This window comes from Exophiala aquamarina, assembly GCF_000709125.1.
Source record: "Exophiala aquamarina CBS 119918 chromosome Unknown aczIA-supercont1.8, whole genome shotgun sequence".
Lineage (NCBI taxonomy): Eukaryota > Fungi > Ascomycota > Eurotiomycetes > Chaetothyriales > Herpotrichiellaceae > Exophiala > Exophiala aquamarina.
This window is the reverse complement of record NW_013550580.1, coordinates 1,102,630-1,123,266: the sequence shown is the minus strand read 5'-3', so window position 1 is coordinate 1,123,266 and position 20,637 is coordinate 1,102,630. Positions and strand designations below refer to the sequence as shown.

The following is a 20,637-nucleotide window of genomic DNA, read 5'->3' as shown; positions in this document are numbered from 1 at the left end:
CGAAAAAGAATATGACCATGATAGAATGATGCGGGCACTTCCTACCTAGATTATCAAACGCAACTGCGCGCCTCATGCTTCCTCTATCCTTACGAGCTCGGTATCGGGTAAAAAGGATGACGAAAGAACCATCTAAAGCGACACAAGAAGTCGACTGTCGGATAGAATCCCAAGTTGAAGGATCAGTGGTAATAGTGATATGTCGGATACTGTTCCCCGATTTGTCAGCGGGCCGCGGATCGCGATACTATCGCTTGGGCTCGTTTGAGGGGGTTTCCAAAGTGACATTTGGAGTGTGACGCATCGTTGATCTCCAGTCTCTAAAATATAATTAAAGTACATGTGTAACGCGGGGCGGAGAAGTCCTATTTTATTTACTCTCATACTTTCTGGGGTGCGGCGTACGCTTTTCGATCCCCCCCCCCCAACTTCTTTATACATTCGATATTTAGATCTAGACTAGACTTGACCTGCACGTCATGGCGCCTATCCGGGTCGGGATCGTGGGGTTGTCGAGCAAGCCAGGGGCCTGGGCGACGCTGGCACACCTGCCTCGACTGGCAGCCTCGCCGAACTACCAGATCGTGGCGCTGTGCAACTCGAGCATGGAGTCGACGCGGGCGGCGATCAAGGCACACGGCCTACCGGAGACGACGAGAGCGTATGATACGTACGAAGGGCTGGCGGCAGACCCGGAGGTCGACTTGTACGTCGTGTCCACTCGTGCAGACACGCACTATGACGTCGCCATGCCGGCGCTGAAAGCCGGGCGCAATATCTACGTCGAGTGGCCGCTGGCGGCGACGACGGCGCAGGCCAAGGAGATGGCGGATCTCGCAAGGCAGAAGAACCTGAAGACTATCATTGGACTGCAAGGGCGGGTTGCTCCGAGCGTCAAGAAGGTCAAAGAGCTCGTCGACTCGGGTGTATTGGGGGAGATTCACAGTGTGAACTTCCAGGGCGCCATCCATGTGTGGCAGAACAATGCGGCGGGGAGTCGATATCATTATTTCATGGACCGGAAAGTGGGCGGGAATCTGTTGACCATATACGGTGGGCATATATTGGATTCAATCTTCTACGCGGTCGGGGAGTTACAGCCTGGCAAATATGTGCCGATGGCAGCGAACCTCAGGCCGAAAATGCACATCACGCAAGAGGATGGGTCGCTGTCGAAAGAACTATACGACAAAAACACCCCGGACCAGATCCTGCTGCAGGGACGATTGGGTAGGAGTCCGCCGGCGGTGTTCAGTTTCCACCTGAGAGCAGGAGACCGGTTCATCAACAGTTCGGGATCGGTGTGGAAGATATATGGAACGAAGGGAGAACTGAGAGTGGAATTCGCCAGTGCGGGGCCACAGATTGGAGCAGCGACGAGTATCCGATTCTCAAACGCGGAAAAGGGTGAAATTGAGGATATCAGTATTGGCGAGGGAGGGAGTGAGTGGACGGATCTCCCCACGCAAGGCCAGAATATCGGTCGGTTATATGAGGCTTATGCTACGGGAGAGCCGTACGCAGACTTCGACCTGGCCGTGAAAAGGCACGAACTGATGGACGAGTTCTGGGCTGTTTTAGAATGACGGGGAAATGGGTGAACATGTCCAGGATCAACTTCCTTCGTTTGGTAGTTATGCTCCGTACTCGGCAGAGGGATTAATGATGCGTGAGTTGTCACTGGGGTGCGTAGATCATGGTGGTCTGATGGACGAGATAGAGGCCGTAGTGGTCATGACGACAAGACTAGACCGGAATAAGATGGTTCCGGTTAGAAGAGTCTGAGTGCCGACTCGTATTTTCTGGCCCTTGCACCAAGACTGATTTGCGGGTGCGAACCACTGTACCGTACGGAGTACGGATAAGGAAGTAGTTTGTCCAGCAAAGAGAATCGTGTTGACGTCCTTCAATCACCCAACAATCCTGCTGCTGTCCCGAGTTTTGTACCAGAGTGGGCGGACGTCATAATTCGGGGACCAGGCTTGATTTAGAGGAAGGAGCTCTGCACCCAGCCAGTAGGCAAGGGAAGGAGCCACCTGCGGCTTATTCCCACTAAGGGAAGTCACTACTTAGTAACAGTCGAACGGAGAAGGAGTAGCCGACCAGCAGGTCTCTGCACCGAAACTTGCTCCTGTTACTCCGTGCAGTAGTACGACTTGGGGCGTCTGGAAAAATAAAACACCGTGGCTTGCAGGAAGTCCCAACCCATAGCCGACGGAAGAACAGGCCAGATGGATGACAATCGGCCAACTTAAATGGAGCACAGGAAGCGGCCGCAGAAGGAAGATGGGCCTTTCAAGCTTGAGAGAATATCAGTTGCCAAAGTGTGGCGCATGCACAGGGTGAGGCGCCGGGAAATATTCGTGGGTGGCATTGGTGGGTCACGCGTGCCAGACTTGTAATGCGCGCGCGATAATTGGGCGGGAGGAGCAGAGATTTTGGGTGCGGCGCTTTAGGTAGGCGTTAGGTGGTTCTTTGGGTGGGTTCTAGGCGTGAGTTGGTGGTGCTTTGGCAGTTGCTCGGGAGGTGGTGCCCCCTAGCCGTCGCCGTAGCTGTCCTTCTCTTAGGTCCTTTTACGGCGCCTTGGGCCGAACAAGCCACTCACCCTCTCCACTCCAACCTAACAATCCCTGTGCCTTTCCACTCCGTCATACATACAATTTTCTCTCCTACATTTCCGTCTCAACTTTTTGCTTCAAAGTTTCCCTTCCTGCTCTTCCATCTTCACCTCTATCACTACTCAACCACCAACACCAAAGCTTTCCTTTCACCTCAGAAGCTCCCTCCCTATTTCTCTCCTCCACCCCTGTACATTCACAGCCTTTTGCGTTTAATTCACCATGGGCAAGGACGAGTTCAAGGACGGTAAGTCTTCACCCTTTTCTCCTCGCCACCAGAGCTTCACAGCAGCTTCGTTGTTCGCATTCACGGCCTCAGTCGTCACAGCCGACCTTCTGTCTTCACGCTCGGCGTTGTCTGCTACCGCTTAGCCTGGTTGCGCTCCTCGTTATGTCTTTAGCCAGCTCAATGTGTTACCACCTCCGACTGCCACCGAGCTGGTAGCTGCTCTCTACATCAATTGTTGAGACATCCGTTCACTGAAAATGGCGTGGTCTTACTGTACATTTCACCTGCAAGGAATGCGAGGAGCGAACTGCTAGACGAGAAGATGAAGCTGCTATGGAGAACACCAGAGATGAGCACAAAAATGAGCACAAGCTTACATTCCGATGCTGTAGGTGACTCCAAGAAGGGCGCCAACCTCTTCAAGACACGATGCGCTCAGTGCCACAGCGTAGTTCAATCTGAGGGCAACAAGATCGGTCCCAACCTACACGGCCTCTTCGGCCGCAAGACTGGTTCCGTAGACGGCTTCTCGTACACAGATGCAAATAAGCAAAAGGGCATCACGTGGGACGAGGGAACACTGGTAAGTTTACTCCATTCAGCTTGCCGCCGCTTTGTGGAATGCTAACCTTATCGCAGTTTGAATACCTGGAAAACCCCAAGAAATACATCCCTGGAACCAAGATGGCCTTTGGCGGTCTCAAGAAGGGCAAGGACAGGAATGATTTGATCACGTATGTTTTCTCCAATTTACAAATCTCCTTCACGGATTGCACTGACGCATCTACAGCTATTTGCGAGAGGAGACCAAGTAATGGGAAACCTTCTACAAACCCCTCTTCTCTCTGAACATCTCGCTTGGAGCGGGTCCGGCCATCCGATCATACCAACAGTTACTCGGTAGTGATCTCGGGATCATCGGCTGCTGTATCATCAAAGACGGTGGAGGCGCAACTTAGCTAATGGACGGTCTTGTTTGGAAAATGCATAGCCATGCCGAAGAGACTCCGGAGAAGCCGGTAGACGAAGCTCTTTGTACATAATCTCTTTTTGTAACTAGGGCGATCTGAGGTGCCTTCTGCGGCGCACCGAGTACTGTACCTGCGTTGCTTCGCGTGCCGTGCTGGCGGCCAACCACGGAAAACCAGAAAAACAGAAAACAGGTACGAAGGACTGACAATTCAATGCAACTTTTCTCTGCTCATATAGTTTGTCACGCGTTCATGTCTGACCTGTTCTTGGCTCATTGCATGCTTCTTGACTTCTTTCACCTCCTTGCGAGTGAGTATGGAATATAACAGTATCATGCTAAACCTTCGTCTGTCTTCTCTTGTTGATTAGCCGCTCGCCGCTATGCTCACCCTCGGCTAACCTTCTGTTTCCCGAGTGATCCCTGGGCACTACTCCTTTCGAGGTGGGACTTTGGCTCTACCCTGTTCCACTTCATTCATAAAGCCAACGTTTCTCAACTCTATGAGTAGACGACAGGACTCGTTTCGGAAGCTAGGGATCCTAGTTGGGCGGTACCTAACCCCGGTAATCCAAGTAATAGCTCGGCCCACTTCATCAACGTGGTCCTTCCATCGGTATTTGTCCATTCCCCATGGAATGGCGAGGGGATATGGCCAGGAGAGGTTCGGAGTGATAGTCTTCCAGTTTCAAGCCGGCAAAGCTATTTAGAATCGTTCGTAGGCTTAGAATCAGCCGCTCCTTGGCTCCTGTCAGAGAGCAAGAGTTGTCGAACCCGCATGGAGTTCGACCACCAGCGGGGAACGGCATGCTGCCCAAGAAGCTCGCGCAGCTTTGCTCATCGAGACGACTCAAAGGCCAATACCCTTGTAATTGAAGCCATTGCATGAGAAGCAATAAGCGTACCTCTCTCGTGCAAAAGTAATCATGGAAGTCGCTGCAACCACAGTTACCACACTTTTTCGTGGCCAAAGGTTTGTTGAGAAAACACTGCCCACAAACCTTGTCACGTTTGCTGATGTGTCTTTCATCGTCGGTGCTGACTTCATCGATGACGGCTTCAATTTGTCGTTGAGCTTTGACCTTGATCATTTGGCACTGCTCTCTCATATCGTCTATCAAGATATTTAGCAGTGGTCGGGGGGAAGTTGAATTCTTCATGCGGCATACCTTTCAATTGGGCAGGCATGGGATGCACTTCCCAGGCCCTCCATTCCGAAGTTGATAAAGCTTTGGCCAAATGGAGGCTGACCTGTTGAAACTGATCTCGGAGATGGAAGACGTATGTTACCCACAGCAATGTTTGCAGGTCATTACTAGAAAGAGCAGAGTACTCCCATGCGTCCAGCCACGCCCTGACATGAACAGATACAGGCAAGCTGCAGCCATAAAAATTGCATAGGTCTGCTACGAGGCGATAATCATCGATTGATTCTGGTGGCTGGACCGGACGGTAGTGCACAATTTCGCATATTTTTATGAAGGTTTCCGAGTGCTCTTCATGGATTGTCTTGACAGGTGGTTGTTTCCTGTTTGGTTGTTCGACGCCTTCTGAAAACGCGTTGCATTGGAGCAGCTTTTCAAAGAACAGGCAGGACAACTCGAGGACCCTCGACGAGACCAACAGTTCCCGTTGCCCGACAACGAGGATAAGATCTCCTCTGGGGTCTAAGTCTTCTCTCGTATTTCCAGGTACATCTACAGGCTCGTCTTGATGATACGGAGCCTGAGGATTGGCCATCATTAACGGTTGGTCTGGATTGCATATGGATTTGAAGTTAGTGAGTTAAGATGCAGATCATTCTTGCGTGGGGTGTCACTAGCCTAGCAATGATGTCATGATCCCTTGCTCATGTGAGTACTGAGAGGCGGAAGGAAGGTTAACCGAGCAAACCCCTATGGAAAATAGACTATACCTAGTTGGGCGTAGTGGGTCCAGATACCGCAGACAAGCTACAACTCAAGATGGAGTCACCACGCCCTCAGAAAGGACCGTCCTCGGTACGAAAGAAGCTTGGAAAACCGTGCATTCATAGCAAAATGGCTCTTCCCTCTCCCCAAGAAGTCCAATCAACTGCTTCCATTGACGGAACGCTAGATATGCGGCCGGCAGGTCCCCTTGCATCAAGCATCCTTGCTCTCTACCCATCTATGGCTTGTTATTGGTGGCACGGAACCCCTCCAGAACCCCTCTAGAGAACTGCCAACTGTCCCAGCCTCCAACTTTTGTCCCGCTTCCTATGTCTCTGGCAATGTTGCCTGAGCGTGCCTTGACGATAAGTCTCACACTGCATTATCCACGCTCGCGTTTTTGCTGAAAGTGGCTGGGCCTGCGTCTACATCTATCCAAACATGGACTCATCTGTTTCGCCGTGTCAAACATCAATGACTTCTTCATTGTGTCGTAAATCTGCTAATCTTCAAGTCGTTGAACGAAACACCATTATTATCGGGCCACTGTAGGCGAATGTTTCATCTTGCTGCTTGTTGCCTGGCCGTCTCTCTTTTTACATATACACGCCTATTTCAGCAAGAGTGACCGCCTGGGTGACCAGCTGTTCTGCTCCGCCTTTGACCACTTCACAGCCTTCCTCCCATGTTTCTTCACCCCTCAGACCTTCGTTCCTTGATCCATGGCTGCCATGATGGCTGCTGCGCCAATTGACCATCTTTATGCAGAGGACCCGCACGGAGACACACATTCTTTGATGGAGGCGTCGATAGAGGACTTCGAAGACCAGGAGCGGCGATCACCCCTCTTTCCCGCATTCAAATCTGAGCATGAAGATAGTGAGATCGACGATAGATCGAGTACGGGGTTGCCTTGGTCACCTCCTGGCTTTCGACATCGCAACGCGAGTGTGACTGGGTGGTATCGGCAGGACCCTTACGGGAAATATTCTTTGAGACCCTCAATCAGTCCTTCACGGTCGAGGCAGACAAGCCCTGAAGTCTACCAGGATGCGAATGAGGGGGATCCAGATATCACAATTGCTGTGAATACACCACTGCCTGCAGGCGCAGACTCTCCAATGAAGGAACGCTCTCCGGAGGTAGAGCCTCAGCGCAATCAAGGAAACACTTGGGGTCAGTCTGACCCTTCGCCAGAAGACACTCACAACAACTGTAAGCTTCTCAACAATTGCTGCGTGACAAGATGATGCTAACCTCTAATGCGCAGACATTCGACTCCAAGTCCACGCCGAAGTGCAACACCGTGAACCGATCATGGCTCTAGTGAACCTTGTCCGGCAATCAGTTGGTGCGCTGACTAGGTCAAAATCCACTTTCCTATTTTATACCGGCGTCACCTTGTTATCTGCGCTGCTATTGAGGATGATCTCTGTGCCACCGACACCTCCTCCCATACCAGACCTAGTCAAGCTGTCTACTCTAGCCAAGTCCTTCGAACCCTTGATATTCTACTCAGAAAATGGCTATACCCAGATTACAGCTCTGCAGGAGACGAGTGTGGCGGTTTGGGATCTGGGGGAATCTGTCAGAAGCGCCAACATGACCTCTGGCCCGTTGATTGTGGCTTCCCTAGATGAGCTTTCCGACAACTTACAAAAGCTTGGCCTTGAGTTGACCAGGTTCTTTGCCGATGTCGATTCGGACGTGGACAGTATTCTGATTGTCATGGACTGGGCTAAGAGAGAGCTGGAAGGCGTGACATCGACTCAAGGGACCTCGATCACAGGAGTGGTGTTTGATCGGATGCACGGGCTATTGAATCGGGGAGGCTTGCTCGAAACACCCACGGGGCCGACCGCATTGGGCAAACAGCTGACTGGGCTGTTTGGGTCAAGTTCGCCTCAGAGAACCAGAGCAACACTAACCAGGACCTTCCATGAATTCTTGAATGTCCTCGAAGAGTCCATCAGCAACGAGCTGACCCACTCGGCGGCGTTGTTCTCGCTCTTCGAAGCCATCGATCGGCAGTTTTTGACTCTACAGAGAACAGTTGTCCGAGAGACCGATACTCAGGAAAAACTTGAAAATGATCTGTTATCTTCGCTGTGGACTAAAGTTATGGGGGCGAATGCAGCCACATTGCGCAAGTATGAAAAGAACAAACAACTCTTATCCAGCTTGCGTGCGAGAACAGTCAACAACAAGCACTTACTGATGGAGCATCACGGACGCTTGCAGACACTCAAGGTGAATCTGGAATCACTGCGGCGGAAGCTGGTCAGCCCCCTGGTGAGGAGGAATGACTCGGTGACGATCGACAACGGTAGCGCCATCGACCAGCAGATCAAGGGCCTGGAGGGCACATACTTCTACCTGAAAGACGTCCGAGAGAAACAGAAAAGCAAACTCATGGAAATGGTTTACGGCGCGCGGGCCGGCCGCACAAGACTTGTTGGTGTCAATGGTGGATTGGAAAGCATTGGAATCGATGCCAGATAAACTCAGGGCTCGAACAGCCGGGGGTGAATTCCAGCAGGGCTGTATTGGACGGTTGCTCTTGTATGTATGATATGAACACGAGTCAATGCTTGTATTCTCTTTCTAGACCTTTAAGTACCAATAATTAGCTGTCTGAAATGTGCAACTTCTAACCAGGGGTCATGGACATGAATTCGGAGGGAATTCCCCAGACACGAATTTAACGTTGGACCCCGCAGTTCGTCAACTTGTGATGTCCTCCGCTCTACCATTTTTATATTTTTTATTTTGGAGAATCAGCCGTCAGAACTGAAGCACGAAGGATCGCAGCAGCGCCAATAACAAATTGCGCGCTCAAGATCGGACTGAGCAAGGACTCCCATTCACTCGAAGCCCTTCCTCCTTCTCAACATCGTCCATAGGCTTACTCGACCTCTGTTCTTTGTGGGAGTCAAACAGATTCTCACCAATGCGTGTCGACACCGACTCCGAGGCCTCAATCTAAAGACGATGCCCTCGTTCACGACCGCCCTTCCATTCTCACCTGCCGAGCTCGCATATCTGCACACTTCTCTCTCTTCCATTCCTCCATTGCGACCAGATGCCCGTCAATTGTCCACAGACTTTCGACCTCTCCGTGCTGAAACTGGCATCCTACCATCCGTCAATGGCAGCGCGCATGTCGGCTTCAGTGATGGCAGGGAGGCCATAGTTGGTGTGAAGTTGGAAGTTGAAAAGACAGCGGGGACTAGTCGAGGGCCCGAACCGGATGGAGACGCCATGGACGTGGACGCGGAAGAGTCAACATCAATACCAGCTCACAGACGGGCCAAGGGCCCTTCCGAATGGGTGACACTCACGCTGACGCTCCCCGGTCTACGAGACGATGACACCAATTTGATATACTTGGAAGAGATGCTCCGGGAGCCCCTGGTTGTGGCCTCTACTTCCCCAGATCGGACGGATCAGCCCTCGCCTACATTGCTAGACAAGCTCATCATCAATACACGTTGGCACTGGCGTATCTACATCGATGTGCTCTTGATTTCCCCCAACGGACTGGCCAGCTATCCCCTGCCTCTTTTGAGCATGGCAACCCATCTTGCTTTGCGAGACACCAGGATCCCAAAGTTGAAAAGCGAGGGAGAAGAAGACCCCATTGCAGACGACGACTGGATGGCCAGCACATACCTGTATCAACGAGATGTCGCATCCGCCGCGCGACCCCCGGTGACTCTGCTGGTTGTAGCTGTGGGTGAAAGTGTCCTCTTTGATCCCAGCAGGGAAGAGCTGGCAGTTGCAGACAGTGTCGTTGCGGTCAGTGTCGGGAGCGATAGCGGCGAGGAGACCGACATCCTGAAGCTACTGGCGATTCGCATGATCGACACTCCTGCGAGAGATACCATGAAGGGCGTGCCCCAATCCGGTGAACCTCCAGAAGGAGTTGATGTTCCCGGTGTCTGGAAGCCTCGGTTGGGAGGCATCAAGAGGAGCACCCTCAAGGCTGTGGTCCAAGCTGTTTTTGCTGGTGGTGTTGCTCGCGATGTGTTGACTGGGCTTGACGGCTTTTTGAGTGTCGAAACTGGTGCTAGTGTCGGATGAGCTTTGCGACTCCGTCCAAGCTTGTTCAGTCGTCAATGGCGAGCAGCTAGAGCTTGGAGTCTTGAGGTCTTGCTCCACGACAGTGCGACTCAATCGCGCGTCCCAGACGCGAGTTTTGCCGTCGCCATATGTGCAAAGTGAAAACAGGCGGGATTGGCTAGCTTGAGCGGACTCGGCCACACTCTGCGTGGAGACCTACATGTTCAGAAACCAAACATTTTGGCTTGGTCTGATCGTTCTAGCAAGAATCAAGTCGGTCAGCTGCTTAAAACTCAAGATGAATTTAGACTTCAACGACACACGAGATCAGACACTTCTGTGTCGTGCTGGAAGCATCATCTCCCTCCCGCTTCTACGTCAACCAAAACTACACGCGGGTCTTCCGTGTAGGAAGATTTAGATTCTGTTCCGATGACGCAATTCTGAATATCATATCTTTTGCTTCGACTTTTTATGAGTGCCACTGAGGCCTGGACTGGGCGATATATGAGTATTGCAAGCTCACCACGACTATACCCGATGTAGCAACACAACATAAGATACTAATGGTAGCGGTCTGCAGAGGGCTGCCCCTGCATGGCACCACACATTAACCTACAGCCCAGTCTCCGTCATGATCAACATGCACGATTCAATGCTGACACCGTTAACCACCAGCAATGCCCTTGGGAGACTCAAATCACAAACCCTCTCTCCCCTCTCCATTTTCAAGCCCTCTCACTTCCCAGGACATCATACTGCCCTCCACGGTCCTCCGCGGTCGCAGCCCTCTGAGTGCCAGCGTTGTCGCCTCCGTGCCTTAACTCAGGGTTCGGATCGGTGTTCCGGCCTTCGAACGCACGCTCAGCTAGCCGGCCAGGATCGTGGACGCCGCCCACGTCTCCTGTGAAGGTCCTGGTTTGTGGCATGCTATTTGTAGCGCCTGCATCCTCCAGGTTGTCTCCCTTGGGCTTGAACGTACCCTCGGACAGCGCTGCTCCCGTCACAACGCCGGTGTAAACCGGTGCGGCGTCCACGTGTGGTCGCACGCCCATGCCGGCGGATGGTCCTCTTCCTCCTCCTGATCCTGCTCCTGATGGAGCTGCCGCTCTAGTCGAGGAGGAAGCACTCTGGCCAGCACCGCCACTACTGCCGCTGCCCGAGAAGCCCACACCCGTAGATCTAATATTCGGGTCCGCCCGATCGACTCCGCTGGAAACACCCGTGGCGCCGAAATCAGAATCCCCGGCCTTGACGGTACTGCCTACGCCAGCACTATCACCAGCAGCACCAGCACCAGCACCAGCACCACTCGGCCCACCCGCATATCCCTGAAGCGAATGTTTTCCGCCAAACTCCGGCTGCCCAAGGGCATCGAGCTTGAGGCCCGTGGGGCCCTTCTCATCCGGTCCCGCTGCGCGAGCGTCCTGCTGCTCACGCACGGCGCCGCTGGGCGCGGCATGCAGAGCCGTCGCGCCGGAGGTGTCCGTCGTGTTGAGCGTTGACTGCCCGCCCTTGACGCCGAGTGCGTGCGCGTTCTCGTTCTCTGCGAAGCCGCCTGATCCGCGCAGGGACTCGGCCGCCAGTGAGTCCGCTGTTACGGGTCCCGCTGCCTCGCGGGGAGCAGAGGAGGGGTCTGGCTGGTCGGCACGTGGGTTTGCTGCGAAGGACATGTTTGGTTTTGGTTTGGGCTTTGGGTTGGCTCGAGGAGAGTAAGTCGGATTGAGGTCTGTGTCTGTGTCTGTGTCCTTCCGTTGGTTTGAGGCCTCTATCCCCAAGGGACTTGGTAAGACTTCGAATGCGTTGTTATTGGAACTTCAACAACCGGCGAGAAAAGTCGATAGTCACAACTGCGTCCGGTCCGCAGCGAAGGATGATTCAAGTAACAAGGAAAGTCAAGTACGGGGCTGCTTGAGTGCCCAGCAAATAGTCGTAGCACGGTCACTTTGCTTCTGGGGGAGCCTGCTTGCTATACCGAAGAGAAATGGAAAATCAAAAGCAAAAGCAAAATCAAAAGCAAAATCAAATGGAAAAAAGGTCCCAGGCAGCGCAATGACGAAATATACGGCCACTTCCTCTCGATCTTCAAAATGCATCATCGGTGCATCAGTGATCGCATAACCCCCAGTTTTTCTTTAGCCAGAGTCACAGTGACATCATGTGTGAAAAGTCAGAATGTCCCGAAGGAATCGAAACCCTTGTTTCTCGCACTCCATCTATCGGATGTCATCTCCCACCCCGAGGCTTCGTGGCAAGTCAACAACTCACCACCTATCTTGTTAGGCAGTAATACATTAAGAATCTCACGATCCGCGAAGTCTATGAAGGGCGTTCTTCGTGTCGTGTTTTATGGAAGCAAACAAGTGTGGTTCATACGTCATCATGTATCTATTCTGTTGCTTGGGGGAAGGGGGCTGCGCAAACCGCCAACCGCAAAATAGCTCCAAGCATCTAATAATCGTCCCCAAGATCTAAGATCTGAAATCTGGTGCTTTCGTAAGAGCCCAACATGCGACACCGATTGGACACATCCTCCGCTCCAAATCACCAAAAAGAGGCATTAATCGAAAGGCCCATGCCAAAATCAACGTGGTATCATGCTTGAAGTGGAGAAAGCTGCTTGAGCAATGCCGTTTACAAAAGTTCAATAATGGTTCCACCCACCATTTGACTTAGTTCAGGAATTTGCGGGCGAATGTTGGCAGCACGAAACTCGCTCGGTGGATTTCCTTGTTGTAGTATCGGCATAGTTTCTCCTCTTCTTCTGGACTCCAGCTACGCAGTGGCTCCCTGACATTTCGGCTGGCATCCTTGCAGCAGACCATGAAGCCAATTTGGCCGGAAGGATAGGTGGGGATGGTGGTGTAGGCGTATTCGACCACGGGGAAGATCTCCTTGCAGTCCTTCTTGAGCTTGGTGATGAGTGGGAGGTGGAGCCATTGATTCTCGGCTGCAACAAGTAACAGGGTCAGCACATCATGAATCAAGATTGGGGTGTGCGCAAGGGATGGGGCAAGAAGATGCTCCGGGACAGTGCTGGGAGGGAAGATGAGAGCGCACAACCTTGGGTAGTAATAACACCACCCTCTTTCAAAGCTCCGTAGAGAAGCTCAAAGTAAGGTTTCTGGAACAAAGACTCAGCAGGACCCTCTGGATCGCTGCTGTCGGTGATGATGACATCAAATTCGTTTTTGCGGTCTGCGAGAAACTTGAAGCCATCTCCGATATGGACGTCGACTGCGGGGTGTTGGTATCCAATGGACATGCCCGGGAGGTACTTCTTGCTGACTCGAATGACGGCCTCGTCAATATCGCAAAGAATGGCCTTCTCGACGGACTCATGCTTGACGACCTCGCGGAGGACACCTCCGTCACCACCTCCAATGACCAGGACGGACTTGGGGTTTGGGTGGGAGTTCATGGCCAGATGTGTAATCATCTCTTGATAGGAGAACTCGTCGCGTTCGGTGCATTGGATGACGTTGTCAAGGACCAGGACGGTGCCGTGATCGCTGCTCTCGAAGACCAGGACATCTTGGTACTTTGACTTTTCGTGGTGGAGGACTTGGTTGACCTTGAGAATCATTGCCTGGCCAGGCCACATGTCCGAGATTTCTCTGAACCAGCCATCTGCGCCATGGAGTTAGCAGGAAGGATTTCCAGAGGGCGAGGACTGCTTGGTCTTTACCTTTGATGGTGGGATGGGTGATTTCAGACATGTTGGAGGGGGACAAACGAGGGCGATGGTGGGTGAAACGAACGGAAGGTGATCGGCTGGTCGGCGGCCGTTTATCAAAGAGTCGAAGGCGGGAAGAAAAGGTGAAGACCTTGGAAGACAGGATGGAGTAATTTTAATTAGAACGGGAAGGTGGAATGAGCCCAGTCGCTGGTAGCGGAAGGTGCAATGGACGTCCAGGAAGTCAGGAAGCAGGAGCGAACCGAATTGGGCAGCAGCCACTTCAAGGTCTCTAATATGGGGATTGAGCGCTCAGGAATCAGGGCTCAGAAATCAGGGCTCAGAAACCTCGTCGTGTGACGGCAGGGTGCGGTCTCTGTTTCTCTGTCTTTTCTGAGTCTATGTACGGATCCTAACACACTTTGGCTCTGGCTCTGGCTCTGGCTCTGGCTCTGGCACATTCGCCAAACGCCAAACGCCAAATGCCAGTGGCCATTTGCGGCCGTTCAAACAAAATTTTTGTTTTGCGAGCGGGGCAATTTTCCTTGCATTGAGGGGAAACTGGGAATGGCAAACACCATTATTCGCTCGACTCCGCTACGCAATGTTACACTGGCTGCCTCAGACAATATCTCGGGACTGCGACTGACCTGTCTAGATTCTGCTGCTGGGGTTGCTGGTCTGCTTTCCGTAGAGTTCCGTTTGGTATGGGCTCATGACCACTTCACAGCCAACAATTATAGTACAAGCACATAAAACCGTCTGTGTGAGTATTGGTGTGCGTGGGTCTGTGGGTGTTCCCACACAAATGAGTCCGATGGCCAAGTCCGGCGAGTGGGAACAAAATCCTCCTCATACAGGCGAAAAGGAATCCATTATCCATAGGAACTCAATATCGGAGCTTTCCGCTACACTGGGAATGGAGACGGGGCTCTGAAGTCACGATTATCATTGTATTCGGCGCTGTCTACTATGTGCCCGTTTTTATACAGGTTCAGAGTCTGGTGTCTGACAACATTCGTATTGCTGCATCTCTTCTCAATATATATATATATATATAATCCCCGAACAGTCGTCCGTCGCCCCCATTCGGCTGACTCATCCCCCGCCGCTCTACTCGCCCGCTAACGACTATTTAGTCCATTCGCTCCCTCGTCCGCTCTCTTCCACTCCCTTCCTCTCTTTCGCGCTCCCCCTCTACTCCCTTCTACTCCCTCACGGCTCTAGCCCGCTCCTACCGTGCTCCCTTACGTGTCGGTAAGGCTTCCGTTCGGACTCTAGTCTCGTAGGCGCTAACGTTACGTATATTTAGCCTCGTGGTAACTTTACCCGATAGTATCGATAAGGGTCCGTTTCGGCCCTAGACGAAAGGTAGGATCCCTAAGAGGATTCCCTAGTTCTATAGGACGATACTTCTCTTCCTATCTTTCCTTCCTCTTCCTCTCCCTCTCTTAGTTCTTATATTTTCTCCTACCCTCCCTCTACTTATTATATAAATTACTCCTTCTATTCGGTCTTCTAACTACCTAAACGTACCTTACTAGTATTTCGTCGTACTTTAACCCTTCCTCCCTAGTCGTCTTCTTTTTCTTTCCTCTCGGCGCTTATCTTTCCTTAATCTTCTACTATACTCCGGCGCTTACTATCCCGCTTACTATTTCCCGATACCGAAGAGAAAGAAAACCGCGGCGGAAGTATTTAATAAAGCGGAGGAGAACGGCTAGTAGCTAATTATAAACGCCGACGTAAATAGCGATCGAATTAGTAAACCTATCGAACCTAGGACTAAACTAAACTACGACCGAATAACCGACCTTTAGGACGAATAAGTCCTTCGCCCGCCTAGGTACGAATCGTACTTATCGTTACTAATAAGGTAGACTCTAGCGCGTAGGTATATAAGACGAAATCCTAGTATAAGCTTCTATAATTTAAAGTCCGCGAAGTATTTTATAGACGGTATTATAAAGAATAGTTAGAGTCTAAGCTATATAAAGTAAAGGTAGTGTCACGGGTTAAACCCGTAGGATGTCTCGGTAAGAACTAGCGACGTCTAGATTCGACCGTATAGTTATACAGCCGAACGATATTACGTAATATTAATGGATATCTTAGCGAGCGACGCTAAGACTAAACTAGCGATACCTAGATTCGACCGTATAGTTATATAGCCGAACGATATTACGTAATACTAATAGTTACTTAGAATACTAGGCGACCTACCTTAGGAGATTATATTTCCCTATAGATAGCGGTAGGACTTCTTTCTCTCTTTACTTTAGCTTAACGTCCTTATTAAATAGGTCCTATAGTAGTTAAATAAGCTCCTATTAAAACCCTTATATTACGTTAAGCTTCCTATTATATAGTTAAGAGAAAGAGTTCTTATTATATAAAATAGATATATTAATAGTACTAACGAAAGCTTTCCTATAGTAGGTAGTATAATTATTTTAAATAATTTAGATATAGAACGAATAGATAGTCGTATAGAATTAACGTATAGTAGTACTAGAGTAGTAGCTCTAGTAACGAAATAATAGTTAAGATATTACTACTCTATCGAGGACGATAATACTATCGATAGTCGTAGCGGACGTTATTACGAAAACCGTAGTCGTACGACGGAAGGATAAGCTTTCGGAGCTATTCGAATTTAATAGAACGAGGACGGTATTCCGCTCGTAGTTAATATAAGCGCGAGTAAAGCTCGCCGTTAACCGAGTAGATAAGAGTAAAGCCGTATAGTTTTAGTACCTTTATAGTCGATTAAGGGGAGACGTACTCTCTTAACTATTATTATAGATTAACTTCGTATAGTTAACGCTATAAATAACTATCGAGGGCCTTATTAGCTAACTAAAGGCTACGTATAACGATAGTAAGTTTATAGAGAGAGTATCGAGGAAACTCTTAATACTACGATAAGGATCGAAAGCTTTTAGTACTTTCCTCGCTAAATTCGACTATACGCTCCTCGACGTAGAAGGTCTTAACTAGGTAGATTAAGTTAAGAAGATATTTCTCGCGAACTATATCTCGTACGAGCTATAGAACGCGGTTATAGCGGCGCCGACTCCGGCGTCGTATCGAAAATACTATATACTTCTCTATAGTATTAGTACGAACCTAGAAGTTCTCTATAGAAGGAAGACGCGAGCTATAATATCTACGTACGAAATAAAAGGATCCTTCTCGATAGAAGACGTAATAGACTAGAAATCGTAGACGATAACCTAAGTAGCGGCTATAAGACCTTATTAACGAGCGGCCTAGGTAACTTAAGCGACTCTCGATTAACGTCGAGAAAAAGGATAGTATCTATACTACGACCGACTAAGCTACTTTATCTAGAAATATAAGCTTAGGTCGGCCTAGCGACTACGAAAGTAAATAACGATAACGACGATAATTACTATTAGAGATATAGAGTTAGCGTCGGACGAGATAGAGTAGTTAAAAGAGTAGCTTCTAATAAAAATCGTCGTTAGAAGTATATAAAGAAGACGAAGTAGAAGTAGAGCGACTTTAAGAAGTTAATAAATAGTTTATTATTCTTAATATCTATACGAGTAAATTAAGAAGTTTTTATATTAATATTAATAGATATAGATTATCTATCTTATAGACTAATTAATATTCGTTTCTTCTCTTATAATAGTCTTTAGCGTATTTTAATTACTTCTCGTTTAATTATTAATTTTAGTACGAATATAAAGTTAGAAATTACGAACGTTATTAAGTTAGAAATTAATCTTAATAATTATAAAGAGGATATCTTTCTTTATATAATTTTCGATATATCGTACGATATATCGTACGATATAATTCTTAGTCTTTTCTAGATAAAGAAGAATAACGTTTAGATTAGTCTACGAAAGGAATATCTATATATCGACTACTTTAATATTCGAATTCTAAATATACGATAAAGATAACGTACTAAGCTAAACTTTATATCGATTTCGATACTAGCCTTCGCTATACTAATATAATACTAACGAAAACGAAAGTAGAAAGAAGTCGAAGTATTCGCTACTAGTCTAGCGAATATTAAGAAAATATTAACGATAAAAGTTTCGATTAACCTTCGTACGAAGCTACCTAAATACTTCTATAAATATCTTAATATATTTAATTAATTATAGACGAATTAACTTCCTTCTATATAAGGAAAAGAGATTAACTATAGTATCGAACTAGTAATAAAAAATAGAAAGACGCTCGAAGTCTCTTAAGAGCTTCTATATAGTATATTTCGAGACGAGCTACTCGTTCTACGAAAGATTCTTACGAAACTACTCGATAAAGGCTTTATTAAAGTAAGTTCGTCGTTTACGGCGGCTTCGATACTCTTCGTATAGAAATCGAAAGATAGTTTAAGATTTTATATCGACTATCGCGGTCTTAATAAGATTACGAAGAAAGATCGTTATTTTCTACTATTAATCTACGAGACTTTACGAAATATTAGACGTATAAAGTAATATACGAAACTCGACGTTATAGCGACTTTTTATAAGATTCGAATCGCGGAAGGCGACGAATAAATAACGATATTTCGTACGAGATACGACCTTTTCGAATAGATAGTTACTTCCTTTAGGCTCGCGAACGTATCTAGTACGTTCTAGAAGTATATTAACTAGGCTCTTCGCGACTATCTAAATATCTTCTATTTAGCGTACGTAGACGATATTTTTATCTATTCTTTCGAATCTTAAGAAGAATACTAGAATTATATATAATAAGTCCTTTAACGACTATAAAAAGCGAATCTCTAAATTAATATCTTAAAATACGAGTTTAAAGTAAAGTCTACTAAATATCTTAGGTTTATTATCGAAGTAGAAATAGGCGTACGAATAGATCTCGTAAAGATATCGATAATTCTAGAATAGAAAGCTCCTTATATAGTTAAAGAAGTATAAAGTTTTATTAGCTTCGCGAATTTCTATCGAAAGTTTATAAAGAAGTTCTTAATAATTATCTTATTAATTATAAAGCTCGTACGAAAGAATATTACTTTTTAATAGAACGAAGAGGCTAACCTAGCCTTTATACGACTAAAGAAGATATTTACGATAGTATCGATACTCGTATTATTCGACGCTAAAAGAAAAATAATAATAGAAGTAGATATATTAAAGTAGTATATCGACGATATACTATATTAAGTTAATAACGAAGAAGTCGTATAATTCTATACCTTCTTCTCGAAGAAGAACTTATTCGCGAAATATAACTATAAAATCTATAATAAGGAAATACTAGTAATTATATAGTACCTAAAAGAATAGAACGCTAAACTATAAAGCGTAAAGAAATTCGAGATTCGATCTAACTATAAGAATCTCGAATACTTTATAATTATATAAAAGCTAACGAAACGATAGATATAATAGTTACTTATTCTATCTCGATATAACTTTAAGATTTCGTACGTTAAAGGAACGAATAATAAGCGAGTAGACGCTTTTTCTAGACGCGAATAGAACTTACTAGAAAATAAAGACGATAATTAACTTTAGTATCGTATAGTTTAATTCTTAAAGCTAGAAATAGTAGAAGAAAGGAAGAAAGTACTATACGCGGTATCGATATTTTCTAGTAAATACTCGTCTAATAGAAAATTAATAATAGTAATAAACTAATTCTAGGTAGCGATAAAACTAGTAAATAATATCTACTAGGAAGTAGTAGAAGTTATACGGAAAAGGGCTCGAATTTTTCCTATAATATTAAAATTAAAAGTTTCGATTTTCGAATATAACTTAAATAGTAACGAATAGCTTTTCTTTCGAGAAAAGCGATAGATACTAAATTTTAAGCTTCTTCGTATAAGTATTATTTAATAAATCTACGACTTAATAGTAAATAGATATTCGAAACGAAAAGAAATAATAGTAATTCTATCTCGAGACTTCTTCTAGCCGAATATATTATAAAATATTCGAAGATTTATACGAAACTATAACGTCTATAGACGAATAAAGATATAGCGAAAGAAAAAGGCCGAGTTTCTTAAGCTATTCTTTATACTAAATCGAGTATAACGCGAAATATCGATAGACTTTATTACTAGACTTTTTAAGAGTAAGAAGTATATAAATTTTCTAGTAATTACGAATCGACTAGAAAAGGAAGTAATCCTCGAAGAAATACGCTTAATTAAAGTAGAAAATATAGTAAGAATATTCCTTCGTACGTTCTATCGATAATACGATCTACTAGCGGCGATCGTTACGAATCGAGGCTCCTAGTTTATAGAAGTCCTTTAGATACGATTTTATAAACTATTAGGTATTATACGACGATTATCGATAGTTTTTTACCTATAGATAGACGAATTAACGAAACGTATAAACTAGATAGTCGAGACGTACCTACGTATATATATTAGAAGAGTATAGAATAATTAGGTAGAAATACTCTTAATAGCCGAGTTAGCGATTAATAATCGCGATACTTAGTTAACGAGAGTAAGTTCCTTCTTTCTTAGTTACGAATACTATATTAAAACGATTTAGCTAACGAATATTATATAACTAATTACTACTTCTAGGAGTTCTATCGAGTAAGAAGAAGAAATCGTATAACGGCTATAAAAGGCGAGGAAATAGACCTAAATATTAATAGTAGTTATTTAATAGGAGTAAGAAGAAGCTATAAACTATACGAGGTAATAAGCGGTATAGTTTCGGATTAGCGATAAGATTTAGCTTAACCTTTAAAATATACGTACGACTCGATAGTTAAAGAAACTAGACTAGAAGAATACTAAGTATATAGTATTAAAATTTATTAGTACTTATAGCTATCGACTAAATACCTTACTAAGTATCTATAATATTTTCTACGCCGACCTTCTACGTACGACCGCGACGAATCCTCTAGAGTCGTAAATACGAGACGACGAATAACCGAAACTAATTCGCGTAAACGAAGAGGATAAGTTCGGCGTCGAGAGAATTCTAGACGAATATACGGTACGTCGTAGTCGAGGTATACGAACTAAAGTACTAGTTAAATAGTTAGGGTACGTATAGTTAATATCCGGGGAATAAGTTTTAGGATTTATAGTAGAAGTAGCCGAAGACCGTAGAAAGAAGGAGTAGAATATATAGTCGCTTCCTATCTTATTAAATAACTTAAGATCTATCTAAGTAAAG

General features: G+C 46.7%; 7 protein-coding genes across 7 annotated transcripts; 4 read left to right on the top strand and 3 right to left on the bottom strand.

Annotated features, from left to right (window-relative positions):
* Positions 1 to 479: 479 nt before the first annotated feature.
* A1O9_08943 (uncharacterized protein) lies at positions 480 to 1,586 on the top strand (the record flags this gene model as incomplete). Its single annotated transcript, XM_013402425.1, has 1 exon — positions 480 to 1,586. One exon carries the CDS (start codon positions 480 to 482, stop codon positions 1,584 to 1,586), a length of 1,107 nt encoding a protein of 368 aa, XP_013257879.1.
* A 1,622-nt stretch (positions 1,587 to 3,208) lies between these two features.
* On the top strand, positions 3,209 to 3,662 carry A1O9_08942 (cytochrome c; the record flags this gene model as incomplete). Its single annotated transcript, XM_013402424.1, has 3 exons — positions 3,209 to 3,430; positions 3,487 to 3,581; positions 3,638 to 3,662. 3 exons carry the CDS (start codon positions 3,209 to 3,211, stop codon positions 3,660 to 3,662), a joined length of 342 nt encoding a protein of 113 aa, XP_013257878.1.
* A 751-nt stretch (positions 3,663 to 4,413) lies between these two features.
* A1O9_08941 (uncharacterized protein) lies at positions 4,414 to 5,557 on the bottom strand (the record flags this gene model as incomplete). The annotated part of the gene is made up of 2 exons (XM_013402423.1): positions 4,414 to 4,931; positions 4,987 to 5,557. The coding sequence occupies 2 exons, from the start codon at positions 5,555 to 5,557 to the stop codon at positions 4,414 to 4,416; spliced, it is 1,089 nt and encodes a 362-aa protein (XP_013257877.1).
* A 904-nt stretch (positions 5,558 to 6,461) lies between these two features.
* Positions 6,462 to 8,229, top strand: A1O9_08940 (uncharacterized protein; the record flags this gene model as incomplete). The annotated part of the gene is made up of 2 exons (XM_013402422.1): positions 6,462 to 6,942; positions 6,998 to 8,229. 2 exons carry the CDS (start codon positions 6,462 to 6,464, stop codon positions 8,227 to 8,229), a joined length of 1,713 nt encoding a protein of 570 aa, XP_013257876.1.
* A 489-nt stretch (positions 8,230 to 8,718) lies between these two features.
* On the top strand, positions 8,719 to 9,810 carry A1O9_08939 (uncharacterized protein; the record flags this gene model as incomplete). Its single annotated transcript, XM_013402421.1, has 1 exon — positions 8,719 to 9,810. The coding sequence occupies one exon, from the start codon at positions 8,719 to 8,721 to the stop codon at positions 9,808 to 9,810; it is 1,092 nt and encodes a 363-aa protein (XP_013257875.1).
* Positions 9,811 to 10,517: 707 nt separating this feature from the next.
* A1O9_08938 (uncharacterized protein) lies at positions 10,518 to 11,462 on the bottom strand (the record flags this gene model as incomplete). Its single annotated transcript, XM_013402420.1, has 2 exons — positions 10,518 to 10,858; positions 11,099 to 11,462. 2 exons carry the CDS (start codon positions 11,460 to 11,462, stop codon positions 10,518 to 10,520), a joined length of 705 nt encoding a protein of 234 aa, XP_013257874.1.
* Positions 11,463 to 12,461: 999 nt separating this feature from the next.
* Positions 12,462 to 13,393, bottom strand: A1O9_08937 (spermidine synthase; the record flags this gene model as incomplete). The annotated part of the gene is made up of 2 exons (XM_013402419.1): positions 12,462 to 12,739; positions 12,853 to 13,393. 2 exons carry the CDS (start codon positions 13,391 to 13,393, stop codon positions 12,462 to 12,464), a joined length of 819 nt encoding a protein of 272 aa, XP_013257873.1.
* Positions 13,394 to 20,637: the final 7,244 nt, after the last annotated feature.